General features: G+C 36.9%; 1 protein-coding gene across 6 annotated transcripts in view; it reads right to left on the bottom strand.

Moving 5' to 3' along the window:
- Positions 1–17,019, bottom strand: part of LOC135706530 (uncharacterized) — a 96,866-nt gene that overhangs the window by 23,510 nt on the left and 56,337 nt on the right. For all 6 annotated transcript variants that reach the window (XM_065228149.1, XM_065228151.1, XM_065228147.1 and 3 more), the window contains exon 2: positions 3,614–3,857. In XM_065228149.1, coding sequence (XP_065084221.1) covers positions 3,614–3,857 — 244 coding nt within the window. The remainder of the gene's footprint in view (positions 1–3,613; positions 3,858–17,019) is intronic.

Consider the following 17,019-nt stretch of genomic DNA (forward strand, 5'->3'; position numbering starts at 1 on the left):
TCATGTAAATTTAAGTGCAATATCGCATATATCCGCAATATTGTATACAACCTTGTAAACAATTTCGATTTTTTTTCAGTTCTTTATTAAGGAGATTTTTAGCCTATGGCTAGTTCATCTCCGTGACACAATTTCGATGTTTATGTAAACTATAGCTGAAAATTAAACGAGAAGAGATTTGACATGACAGTTAAAATTCAGAACTTTTTTCTGTGTGGTCCTCTTAGAAGTTCTCAGAGAAGTTCAGAGAAGTTTATTGAACTCCTGAGAACTTGCAAACTTAAAAAAATTAAAACCTGAATTTCAAAGAATGTCAGTGAATTTCAGAGATATTCAGTGAAATTCAGAGAAACATAGGGAACATTATTGTAGTTTGGGAAATATCAAAAAGATTCAGTGATCACTTCCGAGATTTTTAGAAGAATTTGAGAGATGTTTGTGATCGTCAGGAAGACTCCTTCGATACGTTTAAGGAAACCTCAAGAAAGCTAAGGGTAAGTTAGTAAAGCTCAAATGAGTCACAGTTTAAGTTTCTTCAGAAGATTTGTGAGATCTTAAAAATGTTTAAGGAATTTTGATCCCTTGGAAACTTTTATTAAAATTGGGAAACCTAAGAAATAGTCGTAGAAATTTCAGGAAATTTAGGGAACCCCAGAAGAGTTCAGGCTACTTAACAGTTGTTCAGAGAATGTAAAGAAAATTCAAGAAAAGTTTGGAAAACCTCGAGGAATTTCACGAAATTCTGAAGAAGTCAAAGAAAGACTCATCTTCAAATTTTACAGTTTGGATTTGTTATCAAGCAGAGAACATGAAGTCTTGAATAATCGGGTAAAGTAGTGTTAAGTGTTAATGCCACATTTAATCAATATTTTTTAGTAATTAACCTGGGGATTTCAACCTATGTACATAACATGGATTTACACAACTGTTTGACGGTCATTATTGGCCTACGGATGTCTTGTGTGGTGGCAGGAAAGAGAGGTAAAGGTCCGTTTAGACTATCTGATTTCTTGGTCTGATTTTGACCGCCGCCATAATGAAAAATCTACTCGAATTTACTTTCGACACACTTTGTCGAACCCCCCTGTTTGCTGGTGTTCACACTGCTTGCACATGTCGAAAGAACTGTCAATATAGAATTCAAAACAAAACTGTATCAGGAATCAAAAGTAAATACTTCCATCATGAATTACCGAAAAATTGCTCTAGTTTCGGCAGACGTATTTGCTTTTATTATTTTAAATAAAATGAGAAGGAGAAGGTGAACTTTGCGGAGTAGGAAATGGTTACTCAGGAGGAACACCGGCAGGGATCTGGCTCATCTTGTCCTTCAAGAGCTGCGATATGAAGATGAAAATGGATTTCAAAACTTCGCCAGGATGTCGATACCAACTTTAGACAAGCTAGTGGGAAAAGTTCTCACTACATCTACGTGATTCCTTCTGAAAATTTCTGTTAACAATTCAATTCTGCATAATTCTTTGAAGACATTCGGACGTCCCTGTAATTTTGTTTCTGTTCTCCAGTAAAATTTCTTTAAAGATCAACAATCTTTCCTGACGATCTGCAAATTTCTCGGTAGTTCTACAGATTTCTTTGAAGTTCTGTGTGTTCTTAAGAAGTTCTGCAAATTTTCCTGAAAATGTACAAAGTTCCTGAATCCCTGAAGATTTAAGATCCTTGAAGATCAACAATTATCTCTGATGTTCACAAAATTTCTAATAATTTACGAACTTCTCGAAAGTTCTGTAATTTTCTCTGTAGATTTTCATGATTCAATGAATATCTGCAAATATCTCTGAACATCTACACAATTTACTTAAGAATTAAAAGTGAATCTAGAAATGTTTGAGCTTTCCGGAAGTTTTAGGAAGTTTTCTGAAGTTTTACTAATTTTTCTGAAGCTGTGCAAATATCTCTAAAGATCAACGGATTTACTTGAAGTTCTGTAAATGTCTCTCAAAATCCAAGAACCGCAGTAAAATTCTGAAAATTTATTTAAACATCTGCTAATTTTTGAGTAGATTTACGATCTACCCTCTGAACTGTTCTGAAGTTCCAAAAATTTATTTCAAATTCTGTAAAGTTTCCTGAAGTACTGTATTTCTGCTCTAAAGATCTACGAACTGCCCTCAAGTTCAATAAATTTCACAGTAGATCGCCGAACCTCTCTGAAGCTCTAAGAAAATTATATGTAGGCTCTCAGACCTGCTGTCTGGCATGCTTATTCTTATACAATACATGCTTCGTATTATATAAACACTGTTTTGTTGACCATGCCATGATCCAAGCCATTGCGGCATCTTTCGGTCAATCACACTGGAAAATAAAAATCAGTCAAACCATACACATGACATTATTGAATAGTGAAATCGTTTTACCTTCACTAATAAAAAATACCATACCCTAACGATAACCCAAATGATTGAACTATTCCACAAATGGTTTGGATGATACCCTGGTCACGTCGTTAAGCAAAATAACCATACACATTTTATGAGGGTTGCTGCTAGATGCCATCAAAACACAAATCAAGGGTTCTTTAATTGAACCGTTAAAGAACGCTTGATTTGTGTTTTGATCCGTGAAATTTTAGAAAAAAAAAATCCATATTTTCACCTTAATTGCGGCTATTTTGCTGGATGAGTCGAATCAAAATTAAACACAAGTCTATTACGTTCGACAAATCAAACGTCAAATCTAATCATCCTGTCGAAAAAGTGTGAACGCATCTGACAAAATTATCGAGCAGTCCGCTCGAATCAGACCAACAAATCAGATAGTCTAAACGTACCTTAAGAAGGGTTCAGATGAAATTAACCACTTCATTCGAGCAGTTAAAATGACGTTTACTACCACTCGAACTTTGAAATAAAACATTATTTTGAGATTTTTTCTTCTAGAACTTCGAGAAAAGTAGCCAACATTTCTGGATCAACAATAGAAAAGGGCCCATCAGCATTTGTAAACAAACCGTTCCAAAGCCCTTTACTCACAAAGCGAAGGCCACCCACGCAAACCAACACTATCATCGGATAGGCGAAACTTCTACCTACACGATGATGGTGCTGGTTTGTGTGGGTAGCCTCCGATTTGTGAGGAATGGGCTTCCGAACGGTTTGTTTACAAATGCTGATGTGCCCTTTTCTATTGTTGATCCAGATTTGTGCGTTTCATAAAAAATTGAAACCAACTACCAGTTTTGTGAAATCGCTGGTAGAAAGTCACGCCAAAACTGCTTGACAAAGTAGTCAATTGAACCATCTTCAACGGATGCGTTCCCTACAACTCCAACTGCCTCACTTGATGCACTATTTTGATGTAGGTATATAAAATTTATAAATTATTTTGTGTGTAATCTCAACACATCAACACGTTCGACAGCATTATTCCTTTGCCTCATAGTCTATCATCCTAGCGTTGATCCCGTACAATCTGAGACAGGACGTTATGTTAGCGTCATCTTAGCAACGGTAACTGCTCTAGTTTTTAGCATAGTTAGCAAGTGGCGAATCGCATGTGATTCCACCGTTTGCCTAACTACCTGCTAGTACACAACTTGTGCAGTTGCCTTTTGCACTATCAACAAAATGGAATCGCTCAAATTACCAACCTGTGCTAGTGGGGAGACCTTCGGTTGATTACTCACACCCTCCGACTGCGCGTTCCGTGATATCCGTTTGGCCATACGTGGAGACTTGATCTGCGATAGGTCAATACCACCGGGAGTGTATGTGAACGGTTGCTTATCACGACGCATCATGGCGTTTTGAACGCAGGCCGGTGGTTCAGCCGGCAGCTGTGCCTGTATTCGCCGTGCCGAGCTGCCAATTGTGGATTGTGGTGGACCGCCATAGCTGTAGAGGAGAAGAAGGAGAGTCAATATTAATACGGGGTGTAAACATCACTTCGGTTTATTTTTAGCGCTTGCGAAAATAAATCAAAAACTAACGGTGCCGACTAGTGCGGGGAGACAGTGCGGCTCGACAGCTGCACATCTTTGGTGTCGTTCGCAATCGATCATTAGATAGGATATTTTTTTTGAAGGTACAACCGACATTTTCAATGACCCACATCGGAAATGAGTGAACCGGTCAAAATATTATTCCGCAACTTTTGGCTCAATGGAGGTTTAAAAAAAATCAGTTTAAAATCCTGGTTCTTGGAACCTATTTCAAAAATAACAGACAGACTGAACTTGTATTTTTATTCTACGGAAATGCGTATTCGTCTGAAAATACATATTGAAAATGATCGCAGTAGACTATATATCCAGCTTCGGGTGGTACATATAGAGTTGTTGCGGTGCCAATCTCTTAATAAAATTCTAAAAATATCGATGATGCAAGCCGGATCATACCCACCAATGGCAAAACCATCAGGCTGAAGAAAAATTGACTTGATTTTTTTTTTTCACTTCTACCACACACCGAAAGAGACAATTCGCATCTCGTAATTTAAACTCGATCGCACGGGATGGCGGGGAGCACTCTAAGCTTCACACGAGAGTTTCCTTCGTCTTTTCCTGCTTGATTTTTAATACTACTGGTGGGTGTTTTGATTCCTTCCTCTAATCGCAACGTCAAAACCGCCATGGCATGGTGTCAATGTCCTATCGTGTGTAAAGAAATTTCTGTTTGAGTTTGGGTAAACTTTCGACTGTAATACATCCTTGCCTCATATAATTCGAATGCGTTCTTTCGAATCGGTCATCCTCGTGACAGCTGCGCGCGCGTGACTTGCTAATTCATTTCACTTGAAACCATCCTGTAACCTTGGTACCAACCAGTGCCCCCATACAGGCCTCAGGCGTCCATAATCCCACCCACGTATGTGCGTTTAACACCTTGTAATAATGTAGGTTAAGTATCTTAAATTGCTCAAACCATCACTGAAACTTGATAGGCTATTGCCCAGCACTAACATTTTGCCTTCATTCTTAAAAAAAAAAATGTCGAAGATTTCGAGCGCAGTCCGCAAAACTGTTCCCGCTCAGCACAAATAAATTAGCGAAACAACACACCGAGTGGTAACTCGATCGTTGTTTGCTCTTGCTAGCATTGCAACGAAGATCGATGCATCACCACCGGTTGTTTCTGGTTGCATCCTATAGCAAGAGCCGTTTGAAGCGCATTTGTCGAATACTGAACCGTTGTTGCAGAATGACTTTTACAACATCGGTGTGTCTTAGGGTATTTTTATATAAACATAATAAACAAAATTATCGCATGCTATTGTGTTGACAGATTCTCTTCCGACAGTGACCATGGATTTAAAGGACGGCTTAACGCGAAGCTTACCGCCGCGAAAATAAAACAAACAATTTGGCACGGTTTGATTTTTCTAAAAAATATTGGAAAAAACACCCAAAATAAAAAAAAAATCAGATTTTTTTCTGTGCTTCTTATAAAAAATTACGTGTAAAAAACAAGGTCATAAGGTCTGGTTTTGTGGTTCTTTTATATCTACCATTTTACCATCACTATGGAGAAAAAAATGTTCTTGTACGTAAATTTTCTGTGATTCTATGAAAAAACTGATTTTCTTGGATTTTTTATATAATTTTCCAATATTTTTAGAAACATTAAAATGTACATTTTCACCGCTGGTGGTAAGCTTCGCGTTAAAATGGTTTATAGTATCAGAAAAAAAAACAACAACAAGGATATACGTTTGCATCCCTCATCCATTAACATACTCGCGAAAGTAAAAATAGTAACAACCCTCCACGGGTGCATTCAATCACTGAGTGGTGTTCGTTTTTTGACTTTTATTTACACTGCCTATATTCGCACATCAGTCCCATATGCGTTTTCGTCAATTTTAAAATAACAATTGGCATCTACTTTGACACATTCTGTGATAAAATCGAAGACTTTGATGAAAATTGTATAAAGTTAGTTTGTCCCATGATGAAAAGTAATCGCATATGTGTTCCATTCAGTAATTTATTCCTTTGCAGTTCCGCTTCGCTGCAACAAACGTTAATAGTGAAACATCGATTTTTAAAATACTTGCAGCTGTCACGAGGATGACCGATTCGAAACAACGCATAGCTTAAACTGTGATTGCCACTTTTGCAAATAAGACAAACATGCGAGTAGGGTAACCAACTTGAATTGGACCCCTACATATTTTGGACCCTTTTCATATATTTTCCTCGCTTACTGTCTAGTTTCTTCAAATTCATCTGGGTTGATGTTGTAATTACATTCTTTCAATTACTTGCTATGTCTCAAGATCATTAGTTCACCTCAAATTGCTTACAATTGCTCAATTTATGCAGTTTTAGAAAATGTTATCGAAAAAGTTTCATGTTTCGACGTTTGTCAAGAGGAATCGGCGTTAGTGTACTTGTTTTAAATTTGGTCTAAAATATACAATTCAATGATTTTTTTTTATCAAATCAGTTTATCTGACTTTGGAAGATGTATTTCACGTGTTTATAAAGATTTCACCTTAAAATTTTACTTAAAAAATATTAAATAAAAAGTGTCCAAAAAAGATCGTAAAAAAATGTAACCAACTTATTTTGGACACTTATCAAATGAGAATCATCAAAAGAGCGACAAAAAAAAATTCCGGTTGGTCGATCGTGCTATTATCTCAGATTTCTGATTAAATTGGTAAGTAAATCAATCAAAATTATATGAATTCATTGTTTTTAAATATATTTCTTGTTTATCAGGCGATTCAAAATGGGAAAAACGGCAAAACACGTAGAGTGGTCCACTCTGAGTTTTCCTAGTTTTCCTAGTTCCTAGTTTTCCACAAAAGTTTTCCTATCTCCCAAACGCATTTAACTAAGGGGCTGTTCATAAACTACGTAGACGCTTTAGGGGGGTGGGAGCGCTTGGCAGATGTCTACGGTCCATACAATTTTTTAAATTTTGTGTTTGAGACTGTCTTCTACGGAAGGGGGGGGGGGGGTTGAAATCTCTCAAAAACCGTCTACGTAGTTTATGAACAGCCCATACAAAAAATAATATGGACTGCAAGCATAGAGTCAGGTCTCCGTATTAAGATTTACTTCTGAATGATTTTTTTTTTATGGTATGATCAGTTGTTTCCTTATGTTATATTATATTTCCTCCGTTACTCGCGCCAACTTTTGTAACATGAGTACTCACGCGTTGTACTTTGTACAACAGTGTGAGTTTTCCATTTCCATTTTGCAGCCAAGCTACCAATCGATCTGAAATCAACGAGTATTCCTCAAAAAACTTGCTCTTAACTAAACAAGCTAAATATTTATTACAGTTAACCCCCAAAATATGCGGATAATAGAGAAAATGTAAATGGAAACCGCGTAAATGGTGTCCATACTACGAGGGTTCTGACTTAATTGGTTACAACATGGAATATCTCGAGATCCTGACCAGATAGAAAGTTACTGTCTTTGCCAAAGTAGTTCTAGAGATCATAACCTTTTTGCTGGTGGACAGTAGTTCAAAAATTTACTCACTACATAGCGCTAGTATACATGTGAAGTTCTCGCATGTGATATATCTCGAAATCCTGACCAGATAGAAAGTTACTGTCTTCTAAAAAGTTGTTCAGGAGTTCAAAGACTATAGTTCAGAATTTTTTCACTATATGGTGCTAGTATATACGTGAAATTCTCATATAAAATATCTCGAAATCCTGATCATATAAAAAGTTACTGTCTTCGGCAAAGTTGTTCAGGAAGTCAAGGCCTTTTTGCTGGTGGACTTAAGTTCAGAGTTTTCTCACTTTGCAACGCTAGTATACATGAGGAATTCTCGCATATAAAATATCTCTAGATCCTGACCAGACAGAAAGTTACTGTCTTCGGCAAAGTTGTTCAGGATGTTAGTATCTTTTCGTTGGTGTACAGTAATTCAGAATTTTCCCTTTACGTGGCACTAGTATGCGGGTCATTCAGAGATATTTTATATGCAAGGATTTCACGTGTCTTTCAACGTCACCTAGTGAGAAAATAATGTATTTTCCACCAACGATAGGGTTTGATCTCCTGGACAACTTTTCCGATTACAGTACATTTTTAGCAGGTCTTGAGATATATCATATGCGAGAATTGCACGTATATACTAGTACCATGAAGTGAAATATTCTGAACTACTGTCCACTAGCCAAAAGGCCTTGATCCCCTGAACAACTTTGCTCAAGACACTAACATTCTATCTTGTCATGTCTCTAGATATTTTATATGAAAGAATTTAACATGTATACTAGAACTACATAGTGAGAAAATTCTGAACTATTCTACACCAAGCAATAGGCTTTGACCTCCTGAACAACTTTTTCAAAGACAGTAACTTTCTATTTGGTCAGGATCTCGAGATATATCATATGCGAGAAGTGTATATGTATACAAACGCCACGTGGTGAGAAAATTCTGAACTACTGTCTACCAGTCGAAAAGTCTTGACCCCCTGAACAAGTTTGCCCAATACAGTAACTTTCTAGCTGGTCAATAATTCGAGCTATTGTATATGCGAGAATTACACGTATATACTAGCGCCTCGTAGTGTGAAATTTCTGAACTACTCCACCAACGAAAAGAGCTTGACTTCCTGAACAACTTTGCTGAAGGCATTTACTTTCTATCTGTTCAGGATCTCGAGATATTCCATGTTGTAACCATTTAAGTCAATCCCACGTAGTATGGACACCGTTTACGCGGTTTCCATTTACATTTTCTCTATTATCCGCATTTTGGGGGTTAATTGTAATCAAAGTTTAGCTTTTTTAGTTCAAAACAAGTTTTTTGAGGAATACAAGTTGGTTTTAGATCGATTGGCAGCAACAAAATGGCAATGGAAAACTCAAAGTACAACAGCGCGAGTAACGGGGGGTTAACTTTTATGCATACCGTAAAACGGGGTGTAATTGATCAGCGGGGCAAAATTGATCGCTGAAACTTCTCGTGATATTTTTTTCATGTGTAACATGTTTTTCGTTACTAAGCGTACGAATGTATCTTTGTATACATTGTAAAAATATTATGCATAAGTACAATATTGGGTATACTCAGCGATCAAATTCACCCCGTTTTACGGCACCTTCTTTGAAAATTTTCCCACCTAGACGGACCTAACAAATGCAAGATAGGAAGAAGTGACCGTCGTAATTAATTTGAGGCTCATAGGTTGAAAGAACTTCAGCATGTCCAAAATATATTCGTTCCCATTCAGTGTGTCCAAAATATATTATGGACACTGTCCAAAATCAAGTGGAAGGGTCCAAAATATGTGAATATCATGATGTGAAAAGAATTATTTTTCGAGTATATATCAATAAATAAAACATCTAGTGACATTTTACATCCAAGATGAGTAGCTTTCGAAAGCAACCGCATGTAAATTGCATAATAATAATAAACAAATAATATTATTTTGACATAAACGTGATCTCACTTTCTCTAGGGGTCCAAAATCAGTTGGTTACCCTATAGGCTGTTCAGCAGCTGGGAAGTGGTTTTTCATTGGAATGACTGCAGACTGTGTCATCTAAAGGAATTATTTTTTTGTATTTAAACAGAGCTTTGATCGCTGCATCTCGAGATAAGCATCTGCGATATGCATTCCATTGCGATAGTTTATGAAGGCGTGAAATAAATACAATTTAATGCTCACTACTACCATGGTGCAAATAGTAAAACTATTAGAAATTAGCCTATCAGTGTGAGAGTGTGCACACTTCGCGTATCCAATATGTAAATATGTATAAGCCTTATTGGGTGCTGGTAATTTTTACAGTTTCCTTGATACTTAAAAGGTTACGTCCCTTAGAGAAGATGCACAATTGGCTTAGCATTTAAGGGTGACCAGCCATGTAGAACAATTCGCTACAAGAGAGAAAGCGGTAACCACTCTAACCTCGAGTAAGCCGCGAGTATTCGGCCCAACTCCTACTAGACATAGAATTAAGTGAATTTTGTTACAAACAAAGAACAATGAACTATCGGCTCCGTAAAGCTAACGCGATTGAGCCTACCAAATAAACGAACTAGTTAAAAAAAGAGAGAGAGAGCGATCAAAGTTGGAGCAGTCGACTTTCCCTCTACATGCTCTGTGTATTATTCGCTGGGCCGAATATTCAGCCGAATACTTGAAAAGCTTAGTGGAAGTGAAAAATCTTTTTAAATACTAGTTGGTTATGGTACATTGTAGCTTGTTGAAAGTGCTAAGAAAAAGAGGACACACTTGATCCTCTGTTTTGAAATTCGATACATCTCAGCGAAAAAATCGAAACTTGATGTGGTTCCTCACAGAATCGCAGGGAAATATATTTTGTAAGTTTAGTTTTTATTAGTTGCTTAAAAACTAAATAACTAAATAAGTTTTATTAAAAACTAAACAACCGCTGTGCATATAATTTTTATTTAACTTCTATTTAGCTAGAAAAACATAACATTGTATACATTTTTTGAAACTCGTCCTCCATGAATAGGAACATTGTTCCAGTAGTTCTGGTACTTGCTAACAGAATAATTGTCACCGATTTCACAAATATGCAATTGTCAATGGGTAAAATGGGTATATGTTCAAGTATTTTTGTTTTAAAGTGTGTACAAATATCAGCTTGCATTGATAGCAGGATATTATAAATCTCTTCGAAAGAATGAAACATTTGTTGTTTGCATCATTATAGAGGTAAAAGACGCATCGCCAGGACTCCAAAAGTGCTGGAACTAAAACGTGCGTGTCAGCTGTCGTTCATTTTCGTGCCAAATGTGGCTGGTAATTAAAGGTAAAGGGCAGAGCGATTTGAATTAAAGTAAAGGTCACATACAGTATGCCAAAACATTTTATCGACCCCCTACCAATTTACAATTTTATTGTTTTTCTGGTGAAAATCAGTTTAATTTTATGAGCGTTTCTCCATGATTTATCAATTTATGTTTATTTATCACATTGCCATTGAAAGTACGGCGTTTATATCTTTTCTTGAGATTTCATGCGATAAATTACGAAAAAATTACACAAAAAAAATTTATCCACTCCCTACCAATTTACAATTTTTTTGTTTTTCTGGTGAAAATCAGTTTAATTTTATGAGTGTTCCTCCATGATTTATCAATTTATGTTTATTTATCACATTGCCATTGAAAATACGGCGTTTATATCTTTTATTGAGATTTCATGCGATAAATTATGAAAAAATTACACAAAAAAGTTTATCCACCCCCAAACGGATACTACGATTTAAGTGTGTTTACAGAGTTTTAGTGTGTATTCTGCTACTTTCTCGAATGTAAACATTGTGTCTAGCTGTCATTTAGTGCTCTTGAAGTTTTCGTGCTCAAAATTTCATATTCGTGTTCAAAATTGGATGTTATTTGTTGCAAAATGCCCAAAAAAGCACAAATTTCGATCAGTAACCGAAATTTGATTATTGAACATTGCCGATATTGTCCAGCTTCACAAAGAAACGGTCGCTAGAATTGTGCAGATGTACAAAAAGCGTGGTTCTATCTCAACAGCTAAGCAAAGAGCTATCGTGAAGAAGCTGGAGCTGGACTGGAGACTATCAGCTCTGAAAATTGCGAAACAAATTGAAAGCGAGTTTCCAATCAACTGACATCACAATCCGTACGAAATCGTCTTCATAAGAAAGGTCTTAAGGGCAGAGTAGTTCTTAAGAAGCCACGGTTGCCCGCAAAAAATATCAAAAAAAGATTGAATTGGGCCCAGGACCACATTTCATGAACCAGTGATCCTTATTTGAAAATGCTTGACCAGATAACTTTCTTTTAAGCTCGTTCCATAAATGTTCAATGGGGTTGATGTCAGGAGATTGGCTAGGTCATTAAATAACTGACATTTTGTTTGAACGAAACCATTCATTTACATACTTATAGCGAATTCGTTTATTATTCAGTTCCAACCTGGATCGGGTATCAAGATTGGGTCTGCTTGTTTTCTGACAAACGTCAGTTTGCTCGTTTGTTTTTAAAACCTAGCTCAGGTTGAGGTTCACACTGACAAAAAGTTCGGTTTCGCACTGGGTTGGAACTGGTGTTAACCACGATAATAAACGAATTCGCTATTAGAAGTGTGTTCGTTGTCTTACTGAAAATGCCATATAAGAGGCATGTTATTTTCTGTATAAGGGAGCATAAGGTATTAAATGTCCTCCGTGATTTCTTTGTATTCAAATCTGGTCATGATGGAATTAATATAGAAAATGGGACCTATTCCATACCAAGAAAAACAGCCCCAGATTAGGATATGCGATCTCCTCAAAACCTGACGTGGAAGAGACCATCGTTGACATGGAGACTGCAATCACTCACACACTTCCTATTCAATTACACGAGACTGCCAGGAATATTATTTCAGAGACAATACAAAACGGAAAGGGACATTCACTTAGTAAAACCGATAAAGAGGAAATTCGAATTCTCAAAGAACTAAAAACAAAGCCGGTATTCTATACAAAAGCGGACAAAGGTAATGCAGTAGTGATTTTGGACAAAGAGGACTATGACAATCGGATGACGGAAAAAATTACTAATTGCCCATACAGACAGTTGAGGATTGACCCCCTCCCATCTATAGTTAAACATGTGGATAAAACGATGAAAGAGTGCAAGGCGTTTATTGGCAACAGTACGAATCAATTGAAAGTTTCAAACCCTATTCTACCTAGGATCAAAGGTTTACCAAAGATTCACAAACCAGGAAACGAAATGAGGAAGATTATCTCGGCTGAAGGATCCCCCACTCATAAGCTTGCCAAATGGCTAGTAAAGGAATTTCAAAATATGCCTAAACCCTTTTCCACTCGCTCAGTTAACAGCACACAGGAATTCGCAAGTCAGCTTCAGGCATCAGGAGAGATTCGGGAAGATGAAGTCATGGTTTCATTTGATGTCACAGCACTTTTTCCGAGTGTACCAGTAAAGGAAGCAATCAGCCTTTTAGAGGACTGGCTTCTGAAGCAACGTGAGGATTCTACTTGGAAAAACAAAGTTCGGTCATATCTCAAGCTTACTCGTCTTTGTATGGAGGAAAATTATTTCATTTTCAGAGGAAATTTCTATAAACAAACTAAAGGCGCTCCTATGGGCAATCAGCTTTCTCCATTTTTATGTGAATTGTTCATGGCTAACCTAGAAAATACTCTGGAGGATAGGAATTTGTTGCCCAAATGTTGGTATAGGTACGTGGATGACATCTAGCATTGTCAAAAGGGAAGATTTATCAAAAACTTTGGAGGCCATAAGCAACGTTCACAAGGACATCAAATTTACTCACGAAGAAGAGAGAGACGGCAAACTCCCCTTCTTAGATCTTCTCATCATCAGAGAAACGTCTTCGTTCAATTTCGAAATCTATAGGAAACCAACAAACACAAAGAGAGTAATACCAAGCACTTCAAACCATTCCCATCAACAAAAAATGGCCGCTTTTCACCACATGGTTCACAGGATGCAAACTCTTCCTCTTAGCGATACAGGCAAATCAAAGGAAATAGCTCACATTTTTGAAATCGCTAGACTTAATGGGTATCAAGAAAAAACAATTCAAGCAGTAATCGATAAAAGAACAAGGGATCATTTTAGGCGTATTTCGACAACTCTTACACCAGTAACTGAGGGTTTAAAACGGGTAGCGGTGAATTTCGACAAAAACATTACCAATCCATTGATTTCAAAGTTTAGAAGTTTTGGCCTAGATTTAGTATTCAGCAGTAGGATAAATCAGCTGAAGTCACTGTTAGGATCAACTAAAGATTCAATAAATGTCTTAGGGAAAGCCGGAGTCTACAAAATCTCTTGTCCAGATTGCAATAAAATCTACATTGGTCAGACGAAAAGGATTTTGGAAACAAGGTTTAAGGAACACATCGCAGAGGTAAAAAAGGCTAACAAAGAGATTGATAGGGTAGAGAACTACTTCGGCCTAATCGCCCATTTTGGGCCTATCGAGCAAAAAACTTCAAATAAAATTATGATTTCAGAGTTAACAAGTCAATTATGCGTTTGGTACGATACTTTCGTTCTAAAGCTACGGAACGAAGTCAATGAGAACGCGTGATATGAAGGTTTGCACCCATTATTCCCAAAAACAAAAGAAGCGCTCCGACCGAATCAATGTTTATCTTCAACCGATAGGCCGAAGTGAATTCATTGGCGTTTCAAAGCGTTAGGCCGAGTTTAGAATCCGTAGGCCGAGTTTGGCGTCAAGAAGCAGTGTTAAGTTTTTGACAATATCTCAACGATTGGTTTCTCTTTATCAAATTTTACGGTGCATACGGAAAGGTAAATAAACTTGGAAGCCATCAGTAATAATAACATTCCGGTTGATCCTAAACTGCGCTAGATTAAGAAAGACTAAGTGCGGGTTGTGCTTAACAGGCCGGAAATGGGGTAGTTAACCCTAAAGGACTTAATTATGAATTTAAATCCAAGGTTGCAGAACATATCGTTAAAAAGGGGCACAATTTGACTAAGGAAAACATTAATATCCTGCGGACTGTATCTTCACCTTAGAAACTAGACGTAGCCGAAAGTCTAGAAATATTTAAACATAATCCATCAACATTGCTTAATAGAGATCAAGGAAACGGATACTCGAGACTCTTTAGCATGCTACCTAAAACAATACATCATAGCATGCCTCTACCTGTTGGAGACTGAATTTAGGTACCTGTTTAGGTAAATTTTGACATGGCAGTGGATACCTGCTGATTTTTAGTACCTATTGATTAGTATATAACTCGTAGATAAAAAATGGATTCTTCAGTGGTGTTGAGTACTTGGCACTGATGAAGTTTGCAAGTAGTAGACGAAATACGCGTATCTGTCAAAAGATAAGCAATTATAACGGAATTTAAAGGAAATAAACCAACCCACTAAAAGGTTTTAATATTCGTTTTATTGGTATTAAATAAACGATTTAAAAAACAAAAGATTAGCATAAAACAAAACGATTAGATGGTCGGAGTGTAAAAGCAGGTAAGTACGGAAGTACTTAATTCAGATATCCCAAAACTCATCCGAGAGGAATCCCAAGAAAGCTAATTGAGCCATGCGTTTTTCATTGAGCCGATATCGATTCTGTGTGGTTTCACCAGTTTTGACGGAACACTTGTTACCATTCTTGATAAATAGTCTCGAGCAATGGGGTTTACACTACGGATTTTCTCCCATCATCGAAAAAGATCAACAGAACGTAGGAAAACAGGCTGATGCAAGAAATTTTGTAATTCTGCCGATATGCTCCCATGGCGATCCAGTTCTGATATACCTGAAGTATGTCATAAGAAGTGAATGTTATGTAGACAGTTTCTTATGGGAATTTTTGGTGGAGTGAAAGGATAGTACAAAGTCCGCCATGTTTCACGCACAGTCTGACGTTTGCTTATGGATTTTCTCAAAAAGATTTTCTCATACCGCAGAGTCGCCGTCAACGCCAATAACTTTCTTTGCCATTTCGTCATGAATATACCACAGGCCTCCTGTTGGTTTTGGTGGGGGGACAGATGTGTGCAATCATCGTATACTCTTTCGGTACTATAGATCTGCTCAGACACAATTTAAACTGCCCGAGCGTGAGCTGAAGACTCCAGGTACAGGTAAATATTAAATTGCAAATGCAAATGCACTGACATTTTTTGTTGTTGGATCGAAACAAAACTCGAATGAAAAGGATCGATTCAGTTGATTTTTGTCGGGTTTGAGATCGATCTTTTGAGTTTCGATCCAAGATCGCGCTAATACTGATATCAAAAAATCATGCAAGCGTTCAATCGTTATGACCATTAATAAAAGTGACAGTTATTCCGAATCACACTGTAATAGTGGAACGCTTTGGTTTTTTTTATGGGTTCTACTACTATAGGAACACTAACTAAGGGAGTCATAATCTTAAAAAAATTAATAGTTTTCCGTTATTTTTGGGCTAATTTTAAGCAAATCTGCTTTATATAAGGGAAGCTATCGATGAAAAATAACCTTACCCGGATTTTCCCTGTTAATTCCGCCACAACTCCCATACCACAACTATAGGTACGCCATAATTTGTTGGGGAGGGGAGTAAAACCACTGAGTCCATTATTTGAATTCCATAATTACTGGAGCACCGAATCTATACATTCCTTAACGTACGTTTTTCTAAAGTTCTAATTAGGGGAGACTTAATCCCTTTTTTATAATATTCATTATAATATTAATTTTTAAACACATCTCGTGATCGAATGAGTTAACATTATGGAGGATCAGGTTATATTTTTTCACATTCATATATCAGATTTAAGTGTGTGTAATCCTTGGGGGTTAAGTCTCCCCTAACTGAATTTTCAATACCAAATCAAACTGAACAAAAAATCAAAATAACCAGCTCCAGGCTTTGAGCTGTAAAATTTGATACATTTTGGTTGAATATACAAAGAGTTATTAAGAATTTTCATGCTGTCCGTAATCTACGTAAAATAAATCATAACATTCAACTTTCAAGTTCTTATAACGACTTAAAAATGAGGCTGCTTAGAATTCTATAGACCACCTTCAATCAAGCTGCTTAAGCCACAAATAGCCTTTTATCAAAACTTTTGGTTACTTGGGGAGTTGTAACAGGTTGTATTGGCTATCAAAAGCAGCAGCAAACGCGCCGAGAAACGTTAAGTATAGCGAGTTATTGACAAAAGAGAAAATCGACGAAAAGAATCGATCACCGCGTTTACGCCCTTATGCATGCTCACTGTCGAAATGCATTACAACACACCATTTACTAGAATGTATTATTGGGACCTGCAATGGAATATAGTGGTTTGAAACGATACATAGTTAAATCAACTATAATTTTGATATAACTTTGGCGTAGAACATCCATACCTCTCACGCCAAAGCCACGAGTTCAAATATCATCTCCGGACAAGTCACGAGTTCAAATATCATCTCCGGACAAGTCACGACTGACCCAGGAGTGTTTTTTTCCAATAGTTTATTTGTTAGGCTCAAATGTCCAAAAGGACCCCACGGAGCCGAGAACCATTAAATAATGTAATAATGACATTCAAATATTA

This window comes from Ochlerotatus camptorhynchus, unplaced genomic scaffold, assembly GCF_037179485.1.
Source record: "Ochlerotatus camptorhynchus isolate MF236.1 unplaced genomic scaffold, CSIRO-AGI_Acam_v1.1 ptg000284l, whole genome shotgun sequence".
NCBI classification, from domain to species: Eukaryota; Metazoa; Arthropoda; class Insecta; order Diptera; family Culicidae; genus Ochlerotatus; species Ochlerotatus camptorhynchus.